The sequence below is a fragment of the Cetorhinus maximus genome, chromosome 9 (assembly GCF_964194155.1).
Source record: "Cetorhinus maximus chromosome 9, sCetMax3.hap1.1, whole genome shotgun sequence".
In the NCBI taxonomy this organism is placed as follows: domain Eukaryota; kingdom Metazoa; phylum Chordata; class Chondrichthyes; order Lamniformes; family Cetorhinidae; genus Cetorhinus; species Cetorhinus maximus.
Window position 1 is genome coordinate 104,251,492 of NC_135887.1, and position 16,978 is coordinate 104,268,469.

At 42.3% G+C, this 16,978-nt stretch overlaps 2 protein-coding genes across 12 annotated transcripts in view; one reads left to right on the forward strand and one right to left on the reverse strand.

The window, feature by feature from the left end:
* psma1 (proteasome 20S subunit alpha 1) overlaps positions 1-16,978 on the reverse strand; it is a 237,704-nt gene that overhangs the window by 208,840 nt on the left and 11,886 nt on the right. The gene's annotated exons all lie outside the window — the stretch shown is intronic.
* The window catches only part of pde3b (phosphodiesterase 3B), a 259,595-nt gene that overhangs the window by 167,165 nt on the left and 75,452 nt on the right, over positions 1-16,978 (forward strand). For 9 of the 11 annotated variants that reach the window (XM_078549237.1, XM_078549228.1, XM_078549229.1 and 6 more), the window contains exon 2: positions 7,415-7,468. The exons of the other annotated variants lie outside the window; for them this stretch is intronic. In XM_078549237.1, the coding sequence (XP_078405363.1) occupies positions 7,415-7,468 (54 nt within the window). The remainder of the gene's footprint in view (positions 1-7,414; positions 7,469-16,978) is intronic. 11 annotated transcript variants of the gene reach the window in all.

Here is a 16,978-nt window from a genome sequence, read left to right on the forward strand (position 1 = left end):
TTGTCTGAGATGTAATGGCCTTTAGATAGGTTTTTAATTGTCTTTTATATTTTTATTTTATTTCTGAAGACTTTTTAAAACGGCTCTAAAGGAGGTGATCTTGTCACTGTTGAACCTGTCAAGCTGTCAATGCACCCTGTTCCTGATGCCATCCCAACCATCTTCAACTGCTGCTGTCCTCCCCATTTGGGCCTTGTGACTTTTATCCGCTCCACTCTCCTAATTGGATTATTGCTCTATATGCACTTCCTATCAGGCCATCTATGTGTTTGTACCTTTGCCAGTAAATATACTTCAAGAGCATTTGGCACTACAAAGAATCAGTTCTCAAGTTTAATGGAGGGAAGTGGGTTTTAAATTATAGGTGGGTGGGGAAGAGTGCTGGTGTAGGGAAAAACAAAGGGCAAGTGACAGGGGAGGTGCAAACTGGGAGTATTTTCGGAGATGAGTAGTTGACAGGATGCTGTCAATGTTTGTATTGCCTAAATCCCACACTTAGCACCTCTGCTCTTCCCTCCTGCTATTCTTTTATGCTCCTTGCCTTTCTTCTCTCATCTTTTTCCCTTCGTTTAGTGGCAGTCTCGAGTCAGCAAAGGGATAGAAATAGGTTAAGTGAGCGGCAATAATTGGCAGATGGAGTATAATGTGTGAAAATGTGAGGATCTGCATGAGAATAGAAAAGTGGAATATTATTTAAATGGAGAGGGACAACAGAATACTGTGGGAATTTTTTATTCATTCATGGGATGTGGGCTTCACTGGCTGGGCCAGCATTTATTGTCCATCTCTAGTTGCCTTTGAGAAGGTAGTAGTGAGCTGCCTTCTTGAACCGCTGCAGTCCATGTGGTGTAGGTATACCCACAGCGCTATTAAGAAGGGAGTTACAGGATTTTGACCCAACGACAATGAAGGAACGGATGGTGAGTGACTTGGAGGGGAACTTCCAGATGCTGGTGTTCCCATCTATCTGTTGCCCTTGTCCTTCTAGATGGTAGTGGTCATGGGTTTGGAAGGTGCTGTCGAAGGAGCCTTGGTGAATTTCAGCAGTGCATCTTGTAGATGGTACACACTGCTGCTACTGTGCGTCAGTGGTGGAGGGAGTGAATGTTTGTGAATGTGGTGTCAATCAAGCGGGGTGCTTTGTCCTGGATGGTGTCAAGCCTTTTGAGTGTTGTGGGAGCTGCACTCACCCAGGCAAGTGGGCGAATATTCCATCACACTCCTGTCTTGTGCCTTGTAGATGGTGGACAGGATTTGGGGAGTCAGGAGGTGAGTTACCCGTCAAGGGATTGCTAGCCTCTGACCTGCTGTTGTAGCCACAGTATTTATATGGCTAGTCCAGTTCAGTTTCTGGTCAAGTTTCAGGATGTTGATAGTGGCGGATTCATTGATGGGAATGCCATTAAGCATAAAGGGGCAATGGTTGGATCTCTCTTGTTGGAGATGATTATTGCCTGACACTTGTGTGGCACGACTGTTATAAGCCACTTGTCACTCCAAGTCTGGATATTGTTCAGGTCTTGCTGCATTTGGACTTGGACTGCTTCAGTATCTGAGGAGCCCTGAATGGTGCTGAACATTGTGCAATCATCAACGAACATCCCCACTTCTGACCTTATGGTGGAAGGAAGGTCATTGATGAAGCAGCTGACGATGGTTGGGCCTAGGACACTACCCTGAGGAACTCCTGCAAAGATGTCCTGGAGCTGAGATGACTGACCTCCAACAACCGCAACCATCTTCCTTTGTGCTAGGTGTGACTCCAACCAGCAGAGAGTTTTCCCCCTAATTCTCATTGACTCCAGTTTTGCTAGGGCTCCTTGATGCCACACTCGGTCAAATGCTGCCTTGATGTCAAGGGCAGTCACTCTCACCTCACCTCTGGAGTTCAGCTCTTTTGTCCATGTTTGAACCAAGGCTATAATGAGGTCAGGAGCTGAGTTTCCCTGGCGGAACCCAAACTAGGCATCAGTGAGCAGGTTATTGCAAAGCAATTGTCACTTGATAGCACTGTTGATAATCCCTTCCATCATTTTACTGATGATGGAGAGTAGACTGACGGAGTGATAATTGGCCGGATTGGATTTGTCCTGCTTTTTGTGTACAGGACATTCCTGGGCAATTTTGCACATAGCCGGGTAGATGCCAGTATTGTAGCTGTACTGGAACAGCTTGGCTCGAGACATGGCAAGTTCTGGAGCTCAAGTCTTCAGTACTATTGCTGGAATATTGTCAGTGCCCATAGCCTTTGCAGTATCCAGTGCCTTCAGCCGTTTCTTGATATCACGTGGAGTGAATCGAATTGGCTAAAGATTGGCGAGTGTGATGCTGGGGACCTCTGGAGGAGGCCGAGATGGATCATCCACTCGGCACTTCTGGCTGAAGATTGTTGCAAATGCTTCAGCCTTTTATCTTTTGTACTGATGTGCTGGGCTCCCACATCATTGAGGATGAGGATATTTGTGTAGCCTCCTCCTCCAGTGAGTTGTTTGTCCACCACCATTCACAACTCAATGTGGCAGGATTGCAGAGCTTAGATCTGATCCATTGGTCATGGGATCACTTACCCCTGTCTATCACTTGCTGCTTATGCTGTTCAGCATGCAAGCAGTCCTGTGTTATAGCTTCACCAGATTGATACCTTATTTTAGGTATACCTGGTGATGCTCCTAGCATGCTCTCCTGTACTCTTCATTGAACCAGGGTTGATCACCTGGCTTGATGACAATGGTAGAGTGGGGTATATGCCAGGCCATAAGGTTACAGATTGTGTTCGAGTACAATTCTGCTGCTGCTGATGGCCCACGGCGCCTCATGGATGCCTAGTCTTGAGTTGCTAGATCTGTTCGAAATCTATTCCATTTAGCACGGTGGTAGTGCCACAATGGAGGGTACCTTCAATGTGAAGGCGGGACTCTGTCTCCACAATGACTGTGCAGTGGTCATTCTTATGGACACATGCACCTGCAGCAGGCCAGCGGGATCGAGTACATGAATCACAAAATAGTTGGGGTGAGTTGCTGCATCTGCATACTATCTCCCAATGCTAATAGATCCTTTCAAAAATTCCAGCATCTGGATCTGCATCTTTCCCAAAAACTGGCCAGACTATGTCTGTGCGCCAAGGTTTGTTGAAATCCGCCCATTAGTTTTTGAGATAAATTGTTTACAGACAAATGGCCTAACAAATGGGCAAAAGCATTGGGTCATAGGATTTGAAGAGAAACCCATAAGTATTTGGGCACAGAGTGGCAATCCGATGCTGATTGCGACTCCAAGGAAGTTATGGCCCATTATTTCCACCCACCTTCGGTGACGGAGGCAAAAATAAGGGATCTTCCATTTAAGATGGAGATGAGGAAACATTTCTCCTTTTGGAGGGTCATTAATGTTTGAAATGTTCTCTACTCCAGAGAGCAGTGCAGGCTGGGTCATTGAATACCTTCAAGGCTGAGTTAGACCGGTTTTTGATCTACAAGGTAATTTAGGGTTATGACAGCAGGCAGGAAAGTGGAGTTAAGGCCACAGTCAGGTCAGCCATGACCTTATTGAACTCAGTGCAACTCCAGAGACATGAGTGCAGTGGTGCTGCAGTGTTGGAAGTGACATAGAATCATACACTGGTTGCAGCTCAGAAGGAGGCCATTTGCCCAAACTGCACGGGCTGTCCATGAGAATAATCCATCGAGACCCACTCCCCCACCCTTTCCCTTCCATTTTTATTTTCACTTCGAGTGCTTATCTAAATCTCCTTCTGAAAGCTACAATTGTAGCTTCCACCACCCTTTCAAGCAGTGCATTCCAGATCATAATTTGTAACCACTGGTTATGTGAAAATGTTTTCCCTTGTGTTGCTGTCGGTTTGTTTGCCAATCACCTTAAATCTGTGTCCTCTGGTTCTTCACCCTTCTGCCAATGGGAACGGTCTCCCTCTGCCTACTCAGCCTAGACCGCCCATGATTTTGAACAGCTCTATCAAATCCCCAACCTCCCCTTCTCCAAGGAAAGCTATCCCAACTTTGCAAATCTATCATGTAACTGAAGCCCCTCATCCCTGGCACCATTCTCGTAAATCTTCTCCGCACCTGCTCTAAGGCCTTCATCCTTTGTAAAGTGTAGCACCCAGTATTGGCATACTATTCCAACTGAGGCTAAACCAGTGTTTTATAAAGATGCATCATAACTTCTTTGCTCTTGTACTCTCGTGCCTCAATTTATAAAGCCTAGGATAACCAATATTTTTTTTAATACTTTCTCAACCTCCCCTGCCACTTTCAGCGTTGGTGCACATATATCTCGATGTGCCTCAGTTCCTTAAAAATTGTATCCTTTAGCTTGTATTACGTCTCCTTCTTACCAAAATCTATCATTTCACCCTTCTCTACATTAATCATAGAATGGTTACAGCACAGAAGGAGGCCACTCAGCCCCTTTGAAGAGGCTGTTCACCTAGTGCCACTCCCTCCCTTTTCCCCATAGCCCTGTAAATTTTTCCTTTTCAGATAATCATCCAATTCACTTTTGAAAGCCTCAATTGACCCTGCCTCCACCACACTCTCAGGCAGTGCTGCACAGATCCTAACCAATCACTCTCTGGAAAGTTTTTCCTCATGTCGCCATTGCTTCTTTTGTCAATTGCCTTAAGTCTGTGCCATCTGGTTCTCGATCCTTCCACTAATGGAACAGTTTATCCTATCTGTCCACATCCTTCATGATTTTGAATACCTCTGTCAAACCTCCTCTTAACCCTCTCCTCCAAGGACAACAGTACCAATTTTTCCAATCTTTCTATGTAACTGAAGTTCTTCATCCCTGGAACCATTCTCGTGAATCTTTTTCTGAACGCTCTGTAACGCCTTTGCATTCTTCCTAAAGTGTGGTACTCAAAACCTGGCACAATACCCCAGTTTAGGCCAAACCAGCATTTTATGCAGGTTTAAGACAACTTTCTTGCTTTTGTTCTCTATCCCTATGATATAGCTCAGGATTCTGTATGCTTTATCAACTGCACCTCCTTTACACCCTTCACAATTTATATCAATATTGTATCCCTGTGATCTTTCGATCAAAATGAATCGCTTCACGCTTCTCTGCATTAAATTTTATCTGTCCCTTGTCCACCCATTCCACCAACCTATCGATGTGCGTTTGAAGTTCTACACTATTTTCCTCATGGTTCACAATACTTCCAAGTTTTGTATCATCCGCAACTTTTGAAATTGTGCCCTTTACACCAAGGTCTAGATCAATAAGATATATCAGGAAGAACAGGAGTCCTAACACCAATTCCTGGGGGACTTCACTGTAAACCTCAATTAAATTTCATCTGCCATGTGTCTGCTCATTCCGCCTGCCTGCCTATGTCCTCCTTGAAGTCTATCACCATCCTCCTCACGGTTGACAATACTTCCAAATTTTGTGTCATCTGCAAATTTTGAATTTGTGCTCTGTACACCCAAGTCCATGTCATTAATATATATTGCTAGCAGTGGTCCTCGTACCTGGGGAGCCCCACTGTACCCCTTATTCCAAAATGAAAAACATTAGTTCACCATTACTCTGGTTCCTGTCCATCAGAGGTTTTGGAACCACCCTGCTGATGCCCCTTTTATTCCATGGACTTCAACTTGCCTGACAAGACTGTTATGTGGCACTTTATCAAATGCCTTTTGGAAGTCCATATACACATCACATCAACATTCCCCTCATCAATCTTCTCTTGTTACCTCATCAGAAAACTCTCATCAAGTTAGTTACATTGATTTGCCTTTAATAAATCCATGCTGGCTTTCCTTAATGAATTCACACTTGCCCAAAAATATGGGAGCTAAAAAAACAACCAATGTTCGCTCTAAGTTCCTCTGCAAGTCGCACTCCAGTTGGTCCGTTTTGGTTGCCACATGTGCGAGGTCACACAAAAAATTTTAAAGTGGGGGTGGGGTTTGTTGAAAACTCCATCCTACAATATGCCGACAGTCATGAAACTGGCCAATCATTTGTATGAACTTGTAGGGACAAGCAACTTGGATCAGTAATTTCCAGAAGCTCTTTCTGCCTGTATCGAAGGCTTTTGTGGGTGCAGCTCTCTGACCTGTACTGTCAATCTGGCAACGCCTCAGTTTTAAAATCTTTGTTTTCAAATCCCTCAATGGCCTCGTCCCTTTCTATCTCAGTTAACTCCAGCCCTACAACCCTTTGTGATGTCTGTACTCTTCCAATTCTGGCATCTTGTGCATTCCTGATTTTAATCACTCCGCATTGGTGGCCGTGCCTTAAACTGCCTGGGCCCTAAGCTCTGGAGTGCCCTGCCTAAACCCCTCCCTCCTTTCCTCTTTCTCTGTCCCTCTCTCTCTCTCTCTCTCTCTCTCTCTCTCTCTCTCTCTCTCTCTCTCTCTCTCCATTTAAGACACTCCTCCTGAAAACCCATCTCTTGGATTGAGTTTTTGCACACCTGCCCTAATACCCCTTTGTGACTGTGTCGAATTTTATTTGCGAATGCTGCAGTGTCGTACTGTGGAATGTTTTATTATATTAAAGATGATGTACGTTATTGTTGCCTACCAATGGAGAGAGACTTGATAGTCCTATTGGTATCAGACAAGGGAGGAGAGTTATCAAGAAAGTTTAATGACAAAGTGTTATATAAAGTAGATTTGCAAGTAAAGGAAGAACTTTCATGCTATGCGCATGTTTTTTTGACTGTCAGTTTTTATACAGCAGGAACCAGGTAACCCATTAGTAGTACAATTTTTTAAAGCATCAGAAGCTAGAGGAAGGCTTGGAGATCTCTTTTATGCTAGCAAGGAGAGGCAAAAGTAAGGGCATTTTTTTCAGCTATTTAGAGTGAGGAAAACTATAAATGGGAGGTGTTTTAAAAATTGTGAAACGAGGCAAAATCTGAGAGATCCTTGTACACAGCAGAAGCAAGGCAATGGTCACGAGTAAGAGTTTTTTTGAAACAGCAGGGGCCAGGAAGGCTTAGAGCAGAAAGAGTTCAAACACCTGTAGCGCAAAACGGGGACCAGGATCGGGAGTGACTGGAAGGTAATTGGATATAATCTGACTTCAATGTTTGTTCTGGTTGTTTGATATAACTTTTGTCTGCTCAGTTTTCTGGCTACAACAAAATTTGTGTTTGTATAGGGCTTATAGTGTAATCATGGCTGCAACATCTAAAAATCTTCCCTGCGTTGCACCTTCTAGCATTGACAAAATACTTATTCCCTGCCTTTCACTCCCACCTCTTTCCCTCCCTCTGCATCCCACAGCCATCCCAGTCTAAGTTGAAAATATGTTTTGTAGTGGGAATGTGGCATTGATCACAGTGTAGCCAATTTACCTATTTTGCAGTGAATGGTGCAAATCTATTTTCCAACTATAATCTGTTAATGGCACTTATTTTCATATTTTGCAGATGATCCTTTGGGATTGGGATTTGAAGCAATGGTTCAGAAGTTACCAGTATCAGGTTAGTCTCAAGTTTGTATTAACGTATACATAGGCCTGAGAAAACACAGTACTTTCTGAATATCTTATTTTTTGACAAGTGTTTTTACTAACATTATTGTATTAGTAAATTTTATATTTATTGTTTGTTATGTTCTAACTTTTTGATGCATAATGCAAAAATTGTTGTACGATACTGCAAACCAGGAACGCCAGACATTTTGTTGAGATTGTTCAATGTGATTGGCACTCAGAAAGGTGTATGTTTATTGGGTGGGATTTATTTTTCCATTTTAATTTTTGTTGAACGTGAATCAGTGCCGTTCCACCTTCAACTACTTCTAGAAAGCACTTCATGCAGAAGTTAGTTGGAAATGATTAAAATTTTCCATTAGTGGTAGCTTAATCTGAAGTTCCTACAATTATACTTTTGGTTATTTGGTTTGAAGCCCTCTGCATTCATGTTTCGAAATTACATCAGAAATTGTCGTATATAAGAATATCCGGTTTTTATTTAACCCCATCTGTTTAGTGCACTTGGACATTGTTGTTGAATTTTATTGTATACTGCTCAAAATATAGTTTGCCAGCTTCTGACAACTCATCTAGTGAAAAACTGACTCTATCAAGGAGTAATTAAGAACATAAGAAATAGAGTAGGCCATTTGGCCCACTGAGCTTGCTCCGCCATTCAATAAGATCATGGCTGATCTGATTCTGTTTCAAATTCCATATTCCCATCTACCTCTGATGACCTTTGATTTCCTTGCTTAATAAGAATCTATCTACTTATGCCTTAAAAATATTCAATGACCCCACCTCCACCGCCTGCTGAGGCAGACTTCCAAAGTCGCACAACCTCATCTCTGAACTAAAAAGGCGCCCCCTAATTTTAAAACAATGTCCCCTAGTTCTGGACTCACCCACAAGAGGAAACATCCTTTCCACGTCCACCTTGTCACGGCTGTTCTGGATCTTGTATACTTCAGTCAACTCACCCCTGACTCTTCTAAATTCCAGTGGAAACAAGCCCAGTCTGCCCAACCTTTCCTCATAAGACAACCCATTTCATTTCTAAATTAAGTGGGTAGATGTGCCACAGTGCTTCACACATTGAGTTAGAGGGTGCAATTTGTTTTAATATGGTTTCTAACCCATACAACCAGTCTGCCTCCAGTTCCAAGCAGAGGCTGATTCATTATTTATCTCTCTCCACCTTTTTCTGCAGATTATTTCCTCCCTCCCTCTTAGCCCTATTGCTCAAAACAGACTCATGTCTGTGTGTATGTCTCTGCCTCCTTCCTAAAGATGTAAAGATTTTAATCAAAAGCAAACAACATAAATATGTAACAAAAACAAAAATAGCTGGAAAAACTCAGCAGGTCTGACAGCATCTGTGGAGAGGAAGACAGTCAACATTTCTGGTCGAGTCCGAACTCGAAACGTTAACTGTCTTCCTCTCCACAGATGCTGTCAGACCTGCTGAATTTTTCCAGCTATTTTTGTTTTTGTTTCAGGTTTCCAGCATCTGCAGTCTTTTGCTTTTATCAACATAAATATGTGCCATTTTCTCCAACAAAACTTTAATAATGCTCTTTCAAATGGCAGCAAATAACTTGCATTTTTAGTTCTCACTGCCATCGTTTTTGTGACATTTTATTCAGATTTCTGTTTACTGCTTATAGGTCTGTATTTTCTCACTATTTACACAGTTTGACTTTTTTCTCCTTTTTCTTTGGGTGTAATTTTCTCTCTCTTCTGGAATATTTTCTCACTTCCTTATTTTTCCCTTCATCTCTCTATCTTTCTGTTCCTTTTGCTGTCATTTTGTTCCTCTGTATTCTTCTCCCCTCCAGCTGTTTATCTTTGTTCCCTGTATTCAACCCCTGCCATTAGGCTTGTTGAGGTTTAATGTCTGCAACTTTCTTCTTTGGGTCTGGATCTCAGAGCACTGGGAAAGTGGCACTGGTTCTGTCTATGGTGAGATGGGATATTGGGGATTAGCAGTATATTGGGGAAGAAGGTTTCAGGGAAGTGGGAGGGAGGTTTTGGCAATTCTGCAGCAAGTTCTGGGATCTAAGAACACTGGAAAAGTAGTCATGATATTTTGGATCACTGGAGAAGGGTTGCAACATCAGGAAGGGAGGTTCCAGGCTTAGGAATGTGAAGCTGTTCTGGGATTGAATAGGGTCATGGGAGGAGGTGGCAAGTGTTCCAAAATCTTTTCAGTCCAGCAAGATGAAGAGGCTGAAATACTGATCAAAGGTTTGAAGGTCAAAATGTAGCTTGTGTGGTATTGTTGAGGGTGACTTTGCCCTTCTTCCCTCTTCCAGCCAGCCTCACCTCCATCCCCTTCTGCTCAGCTGAATCATCAATGGATTGTCTCGAGAACCCCCTCCATCAACCCCTTCCTTTTCCCCCAAACACACAGGGACCTCATCAACTAGTGCGACCATTTGAGGATTCCAGTGTACAAAATTCACAAAAATAACTGCAACCACTTGTCTGGATAGCTGTTCATCAGCGAGTTGTTGACTCCATGTATTCTAGCAGCTTCTCCTTCACTGCCCACATTACCGTGCTGCTTGTAGCCTGTCTGTTTGATTTTGATTATTTGATTGTTGGTTAAGTTGCAGCTTGTTAGGTAATGTTGGGTCCAACCCCATTGTGATCAGTTGGTCATGTCATGTTGTGTTGACAGTGCCACCTCCTACTTCAGGACCATTAAAACATTTTGAGACCATGCTGTACTTTTTACCCCCCTTTTATCCTCCAGATAATCCTTTTCCTTTGTATTTAATTTTTAAAATACCTTTTAAAAAAAAAAGCAGTGCTCAACAAGATGCAGTTAAAAATAGATATTTGGAATTTAGCAATACTGAGGAGAGGTGCGAGCTCTATTGAGTTTGGTCCTGGGCTTTGGTATCAATAGTGGATGGTCATCTGTTTTATCATAGCTGGGGTAGAAGGTCAAATCACACTGCATTGGGGGGTTTTGCAGAACTAAGAGGTGCAATGTAGCATTTGGCTTAATGTTAGAGTGCAGGTTTCTGTCAGCACTGAAGGAAGATTGAGTGCATGGGTATGACTTTATGACAGGGTTTGGGAGGGTCTCAGGTCTGGCACTATTGATTTTGAATTTTTCAAGGTATCTTTGTAAGCACTGAGCTTTGTGAATTGTGATTCGTTTTTGGTTGTGCATTTCTGTGTCTGTCACTTCCTCTATCTCTCACTTCCACCATCTTTGTCTGTCTTTTTCTGCCTTTCTCTTTTCTTTCTCTAATTTACAGCAACCGAGAGACACAGAAACAAATGGCCTGTAACTTCCGATCTCCGGAGTGTGAAGATGGATTTTTAAAATATTTTGGGAATATGGTGATGGTGTGTGTCTGTGTGCGTGTCCATGATTAATTAGACTGGGGAGAAGGTTCATAGAGACCGCTTATCTGTGAGAATTGAGAGATAAAAGGGTAAATGTGCTAGATGCATGCATAAATTTCAAAGGAGAGTTTAGAAGTGACAGGGGATTTTTACAACTGTTACAGACTGGAGGGGGATTAATTTAAACAGCCCTGATCCCATCTATTTATGGACTGGTAGTGAGAGGTACTTTTGATTTTTGATTTCCCTCTTTGTAAGTGGTGGCATATTTTCCCCAACCCTTCAGTTTGAGTTATCCAACCTTCTATTAATAACCCTACAGCAAACTCATGATAAGGTAAAGTAAGAGACACTCACAAAACGTGTGAAAAGGGTTTTGCAATGTCTGCCCCTTTATGCATTCATACAGTTAAAGAGGGCTAAGGGAAAGAAAGGGGTTCAGGGCAAAGACCACAATAAAAATAATAATTCTGGTTTCATGTGAGCTCAGAGTCCAGCAAGTCAACGCCCAATAAAGGTTCTTTCATGTGGCTTAGTCTGGCAGAATTCGTGGTCTTGATCCCAGGAACTTGGTTGCAGGTTGAGTCCATTGAAGGTGGAGTGAAGTATTCTTGTATCCTGAGTATTAGTTCACTCAGTAAACAAAATACAGGATTCCTCCTGGAAATCAGACTCTCAAAGATGGAGGTCAAAGGCAGGCTGCTAGCCTCGAGTCCGGTTCTCTTCAGAGGTTAAACTGCAACTGAAGATAAAATTCAAGAGCTGTATGATCAAAGGAATTCAGAGAGCCGAAGTGTCAGTCATATGACAGGGTGGGGGTTTTGGTTGAGCTATTCAGCTAATGAGGTGCCTGGTTGAAACCCATTGTGTTTTGAAGCAGGTAACAGCGGGGCCATTAGCACAACATTGGGAATCGCAAATAGCTCTACCTTTGTCCGTAGCTGGCTGGTGCAGACTTATCATCTATGAACAAAACAGAAACAGAAATACCTGGAAAAACTCAGCAGGTCTGGCAGCATCGGTGGAGAAGAGCACAGTTGACGTTTCGAGTCCTCATGACCCTTCAACAGAACTAAGTAAAATTAGGAAAGGGGTCTGTTGAAGGGTCATGAGGACTCGAAACGTCAACTGTGCTCTTCTCCGCCGATGCTGCCAGACCTGCTGAGTTTTTCCAGGTATTCCTGTTTCGGATTTCCAGCATCCGCAGTTTTTTGTTTTTATCATCTATGAATCCTTTGTGTTGGCTTGGCTGGAATGTTTATACAAGTCACATTCCAGGGGGATGATGAAGTAGCCTTTGTCCAGTGGAGCAGCTTAGAATCTCCCATTCTTCCTGTATTCTGGACAGGACACAACTTAGAAAGGTTTCATATTTGACCCGAAAATGGAGGCAATAGGAAAATATGAAATATTTGTATATTTTGGAAAAGTTGAGTTCAAAGAGGTGCTGAGGACAATGGAATCTAAGGTGCAAGGAGAAAAGGATATTTCAGGAAAGATGATTGAGCTGAGTTGTGGTGGTTGTGTTGGGGAGATGCCCTGATACCTGCTCTGTGCTGAGAGAAGGTGTGAAATCTGAAACAGCCACCCAGTGAGACCAGAAAAGTCTTTGTTTCAGCAAGAAGGTTGTTTCTGAACTTCCTTGGATTTACACTACAAAGTGGAAGAAAGTTAGAAGTCGTGTGGTATACCTTTATTAAAGTACAGCAGTTTTTGCCTTGGGTATATTACTGGGTTTTTATGGTTAAAAATCTATAAGGGAGCTGTTGCCAACTAGTTTTCTTGGGTGTTCTGACCAAGTGGTTTTTTTGCGGGGAGAGCGTTTTGTAAAACTGTTTTAACTGTAACTTTAATTTTGTGTGTTGAAGTGTTTTTTTTCTTCCTGTTAATAAACCTTTTAATTATTAAGTCCTGAAAGTGTTACTGGAGTCTATGCTTCTGGAATCAGTGGTTCTTTCCCTTGTTTTCAAAATACAAAAAGAAAGGTTATGATCAGTAAGACAAGCTTCCTTCTGGGATTTGGCTTGCTCAGTGAATAACATCAGCTGTGGTCATGATGGGCACTGGGGGGTACCCCAAAGATTTGCTAGGCAGAAGTTCACAGGTCAGGATTGCATGGCAGTTGCTGGAAGTTCAAACTTTCAGTGGGCAATTTTCCTGCACTGGGAACCACCTGAAAATGTGATTTAAATCACAAACTTCGAATGGTCCTGATTGTCATGCAGAAATAGTTACCCAGAAAAAGTTAGAAAAATTAAAACCGCTTCTAACTTCTGGGCAACCAAAGCACTGACCTACCCTGACCCCCATGGGGCTCCCCTCACCCCCCAACAAGCCCGACTCAATTGCCACTCCACTAGAAGTAGATACGGGCCAAAATATTTACATCTGTCAACAAAACACAGGTAATAACCGGAGCTTTATAATTTGCTCACATTATTCCGTCTACAAGACACAAGTCAGGAATGTGATGGAATATTCTCCACTTGCCTGGATGCCACTTGCCTGGATGAGTGCAGCTCCAACAGCACTCAAGAAGCTTGACACCATCCAGGAAAAAAAGTCCGATTGGCACCTTTTCATGAACATTCACTCCCTCCACCACCGACGACAAGTGGCAGGAGTGTGTACCATCTACAAGATGTACTGTAAGAACTCACCAAGGTTCCTTGTGCAGGACCTTCTCTTATGACACAACTGATGGTAAAGGCTGAGTTATTCAAATCCCAGAGGGAAACTTGAAACAACTGTCATAACCCATTTTTGCAGTTTGTACGTTTCGAGATGCAGGCTTTGAATTCAGTAGTAATAAGTCCACCAAGTCTCGAGGTTTTTTTATAAAACTGAATTAAACATTTATTAATACAAGAAAGATTGTAAGCGCATACATATGTCAACAAAATTTCTTCTATAATAACTGCAGAAGTCCCCATATTAATCTCACTCTCTGTTAGACCCCTGGTAAGGCAACAGTAAAACATGCAGTTTTAAATTGACCTCTGGCAAAGCACACCCTCAACAGCCGCGTTCAAAATTAGTTTCTTTCAGCTCTGGGCCCTTGCAGACAGACTTGAGCCTTCCAGGCTGGAGGCTTTAGATCTTAGAATCCCTCCTCCTTTTACCAACAGCCTTCTCTTCCTTTATACATATTTTCCTCTTTGAATGCAAATGATCATTGTCATGAGGCTTTTTTAAACTTTAAATCTTCTAACAATAAAACCCTTTCATAACATCCACTTTACCAGTTAGCTTTTTAAAAAATAAGCACCTTGTTTCTGAGCTTCACCTGGTTATGTGTAATATTTCACCCGCTCTTTTGAACGGTCTATTTAAAAATGCAAATTGCCCCCTTTACACCTCACCTTCAATTTCCCTATGTTTATCTAATTACCATTTCAAACCTACTCCTATACATCAAAACCTCTCGACCAATTGGCTTTAAACCAATTAAGACACACACATACACGCACAGACACCACTAAACTCGCTTTTTAAATAATTTCCAATAACATTATAGATATTATTATATCTTCTTGACATTTCCAAACCCACAACTGCTACCATCTAGAAGGACAAGAGTAACAGGCACATGGGAACACCACCACCTGGAAGTTCTCCTCCAAGTCACTCACCATCCTGATTTCGAACTATATCGCCATTCCTTCACTGTCACTGTGTCAGGATCCTGGAACTCCCTCCCTAACAGCACTGTAGGTGTACCTACACCACAGGGACTGTAGCAGTTCAAGAAGGCAGCTCACCACCACCTTCTTGAAGGCAATTAGGGACGGGCAATAAATGCTGGCCTAGCCACTGATGCACACATTCCGTAAATTAATAAAAAATAAATTGTTTTTCTAGGGAATTAAAATAAATTGAGATAGATTGAGGGAGAGAACTTTGTTGCTACCAACCTTTTACATGTCTCAAGTTTATAGAACAGTCGTCAGTCTCCTGTGGTGCAACACGTGGCAAGTGCAACAAATCTCTCCAGAATTCTGTTATTCCAATTCTCTCATTTTCCCACATTATACTCCATCCTCCAAATTTTTGCCCACTCACTTAATCTATTTATGTCCCTTTGCAGGCTCTTTGCATCCATCTCATGACTTTCCACCTATCATTGTATCATCAGCAAATTGGCTAGGATACAGTGGCCCCCTCTTCCAAGTCATTAATATAGACCATAAATAATTGAGGCCCCAGCACTGATCCCTGTGGCACTCCACTAGTTACAGTTTTCCAACCTGAAGGTGACCTGCTTATCCCAACTCTCGGTTTCCTAATAGTTAGTCAATCTTCAATCAATGGTAATATATCACCCCAACACCATGAGCTCTTATCTTATGCAGTAGCCTTTTATGTGGCACCTTATCAATGCCTGGTTTCCCATTATCTTCCCCACATCCTCAAGAAACTCTAATAAGTTTGTCAAAAACTATTTCCCTTTCACAAAACCATGTTGACTCTGTCTGATTGCATTATGATTATCAAAATGTCCTGCTATTACATCCTTAATAATGGATTCTAGAATTTTCTCAATGACAGATGTTGGACTAACTGGCCTATAGTTTCCTGCTTTCTGGCTGCCTCCTTTCTTGAATTGTGGTGTACATTTGTCATTTTTCAATCCACTGAGACATTTCCAGAATCTCGGGAATTTTGGAAGATTACAACCAGTGCATCCACTACCTCTGCAGCTGTTTTCTTAAAGACCCTTGGATGCAAGGCATCAAATGCAGGAGACTCGTCAGCCTTTAGTCTCATCAGTTTTCCTAGTGTTTTTCCTCTAGTGATTATTGTTTTAAATTCCTCCCTCCTTTTTGCATCTTCATTTTATGCTAGTCTTCGGATGCTTTCTGTGTCTTTTACTGTGTAGATAGATGCAAAGTATTTATTCAAAGTGTCTGCCAATTTTTTGTTTCCCATTATTAATTCCCCGTCTCATCCTCGAAGGAACCAATGCCTACTCTCTCTTTATATACTTGCAGAAGTTTTTACTTTACTGAAGAGTAGGAATAGTCATAAGGGGAGAGGAATGGGTGATAATGGAGGATGAGGAGCTGGGGATATGGTGAATGTACTTGGAGGGGAGGAGAGTTGGCATGAGAGGATGGAGACAAAGAATGATTGGGAAGAGGGAGGGTGAGATGAGTGGGTGTGAGAAGAGATAGGCAAGGATGATGAGAAGTGAAAGGGATAATTAGAACAGGAACGGTACAATCAGAAACATTGGGAAAGGAGGATAGAGGGGACAGTTAGGAAATGGAGAAGAGCATTGGAGAATTTTGAGCATTACCAATTCCATTGCTGGTTCTGCCTCCACCTGATTGGGTCCTAAGCTCTAGAATTCCCTCTCTGTCTCTCTGCCTCTTTACTTCCCTCTCCCCCTCTCAGAAGCACCCTAAAACCAACCTTTCGACCAAGCTTTTGATTATCTGCCCTAATATTTCTTTGTGGTTGTGTGTCAAATTTTATTTGATGGCACTCCCATGAAGCACACCGGGATGACCTCCTGTGTTAAAGGTGTTATGTAAATGCAATTTCTTGAGTAGGTGGGAGAAAAGGTGAGGGGAAGGTGATGGGCAGAAGAGGCAAAGAATTGAGAGAAGGAATAAGACGAAGGAGTGGGGGGGGAGTTGGGAGAAAATAGGATAAGGACATTGCAATATAGAGTACAGAGGGAAGAAAGGAGAGAAGAGGATGGGATGTGAGGAGAGGAAACGAGAAACAGTTTTGTCATCTTTGGGAAGAGGTTTCCTGAAATTGTCAAATTATTTGAGCTTTTCTCTGTGAAGTTGACAACTGCTTGATCTGCTTATGATGCTGTTGAATTCTAAACATTTAATAGAGCTCGTGGACTGCCTACTTATTTTCCTATTGCATGGAGGGGTTTGTACAGCATTGTCTTTGGATAAGCTCTTTTTGACATGGGTATTTTGCAGCTGGTTCTTAGAAATTTACTTTTCTCAAAGCTTTCCACGGTTCCCATATTTTTCAAATTTTTAATGTGCTGTTGCTTTTTAATGTTCAACCAGTTTTCAGAATTTTGTTGTTCACTCCTAATTTTGTTTGGTGGCCCTGTCCTGCGGTGCAATACATGCAGGTAAGAAATGTATAGTGGTATACCACACTGTTACTGCTTCTGTTC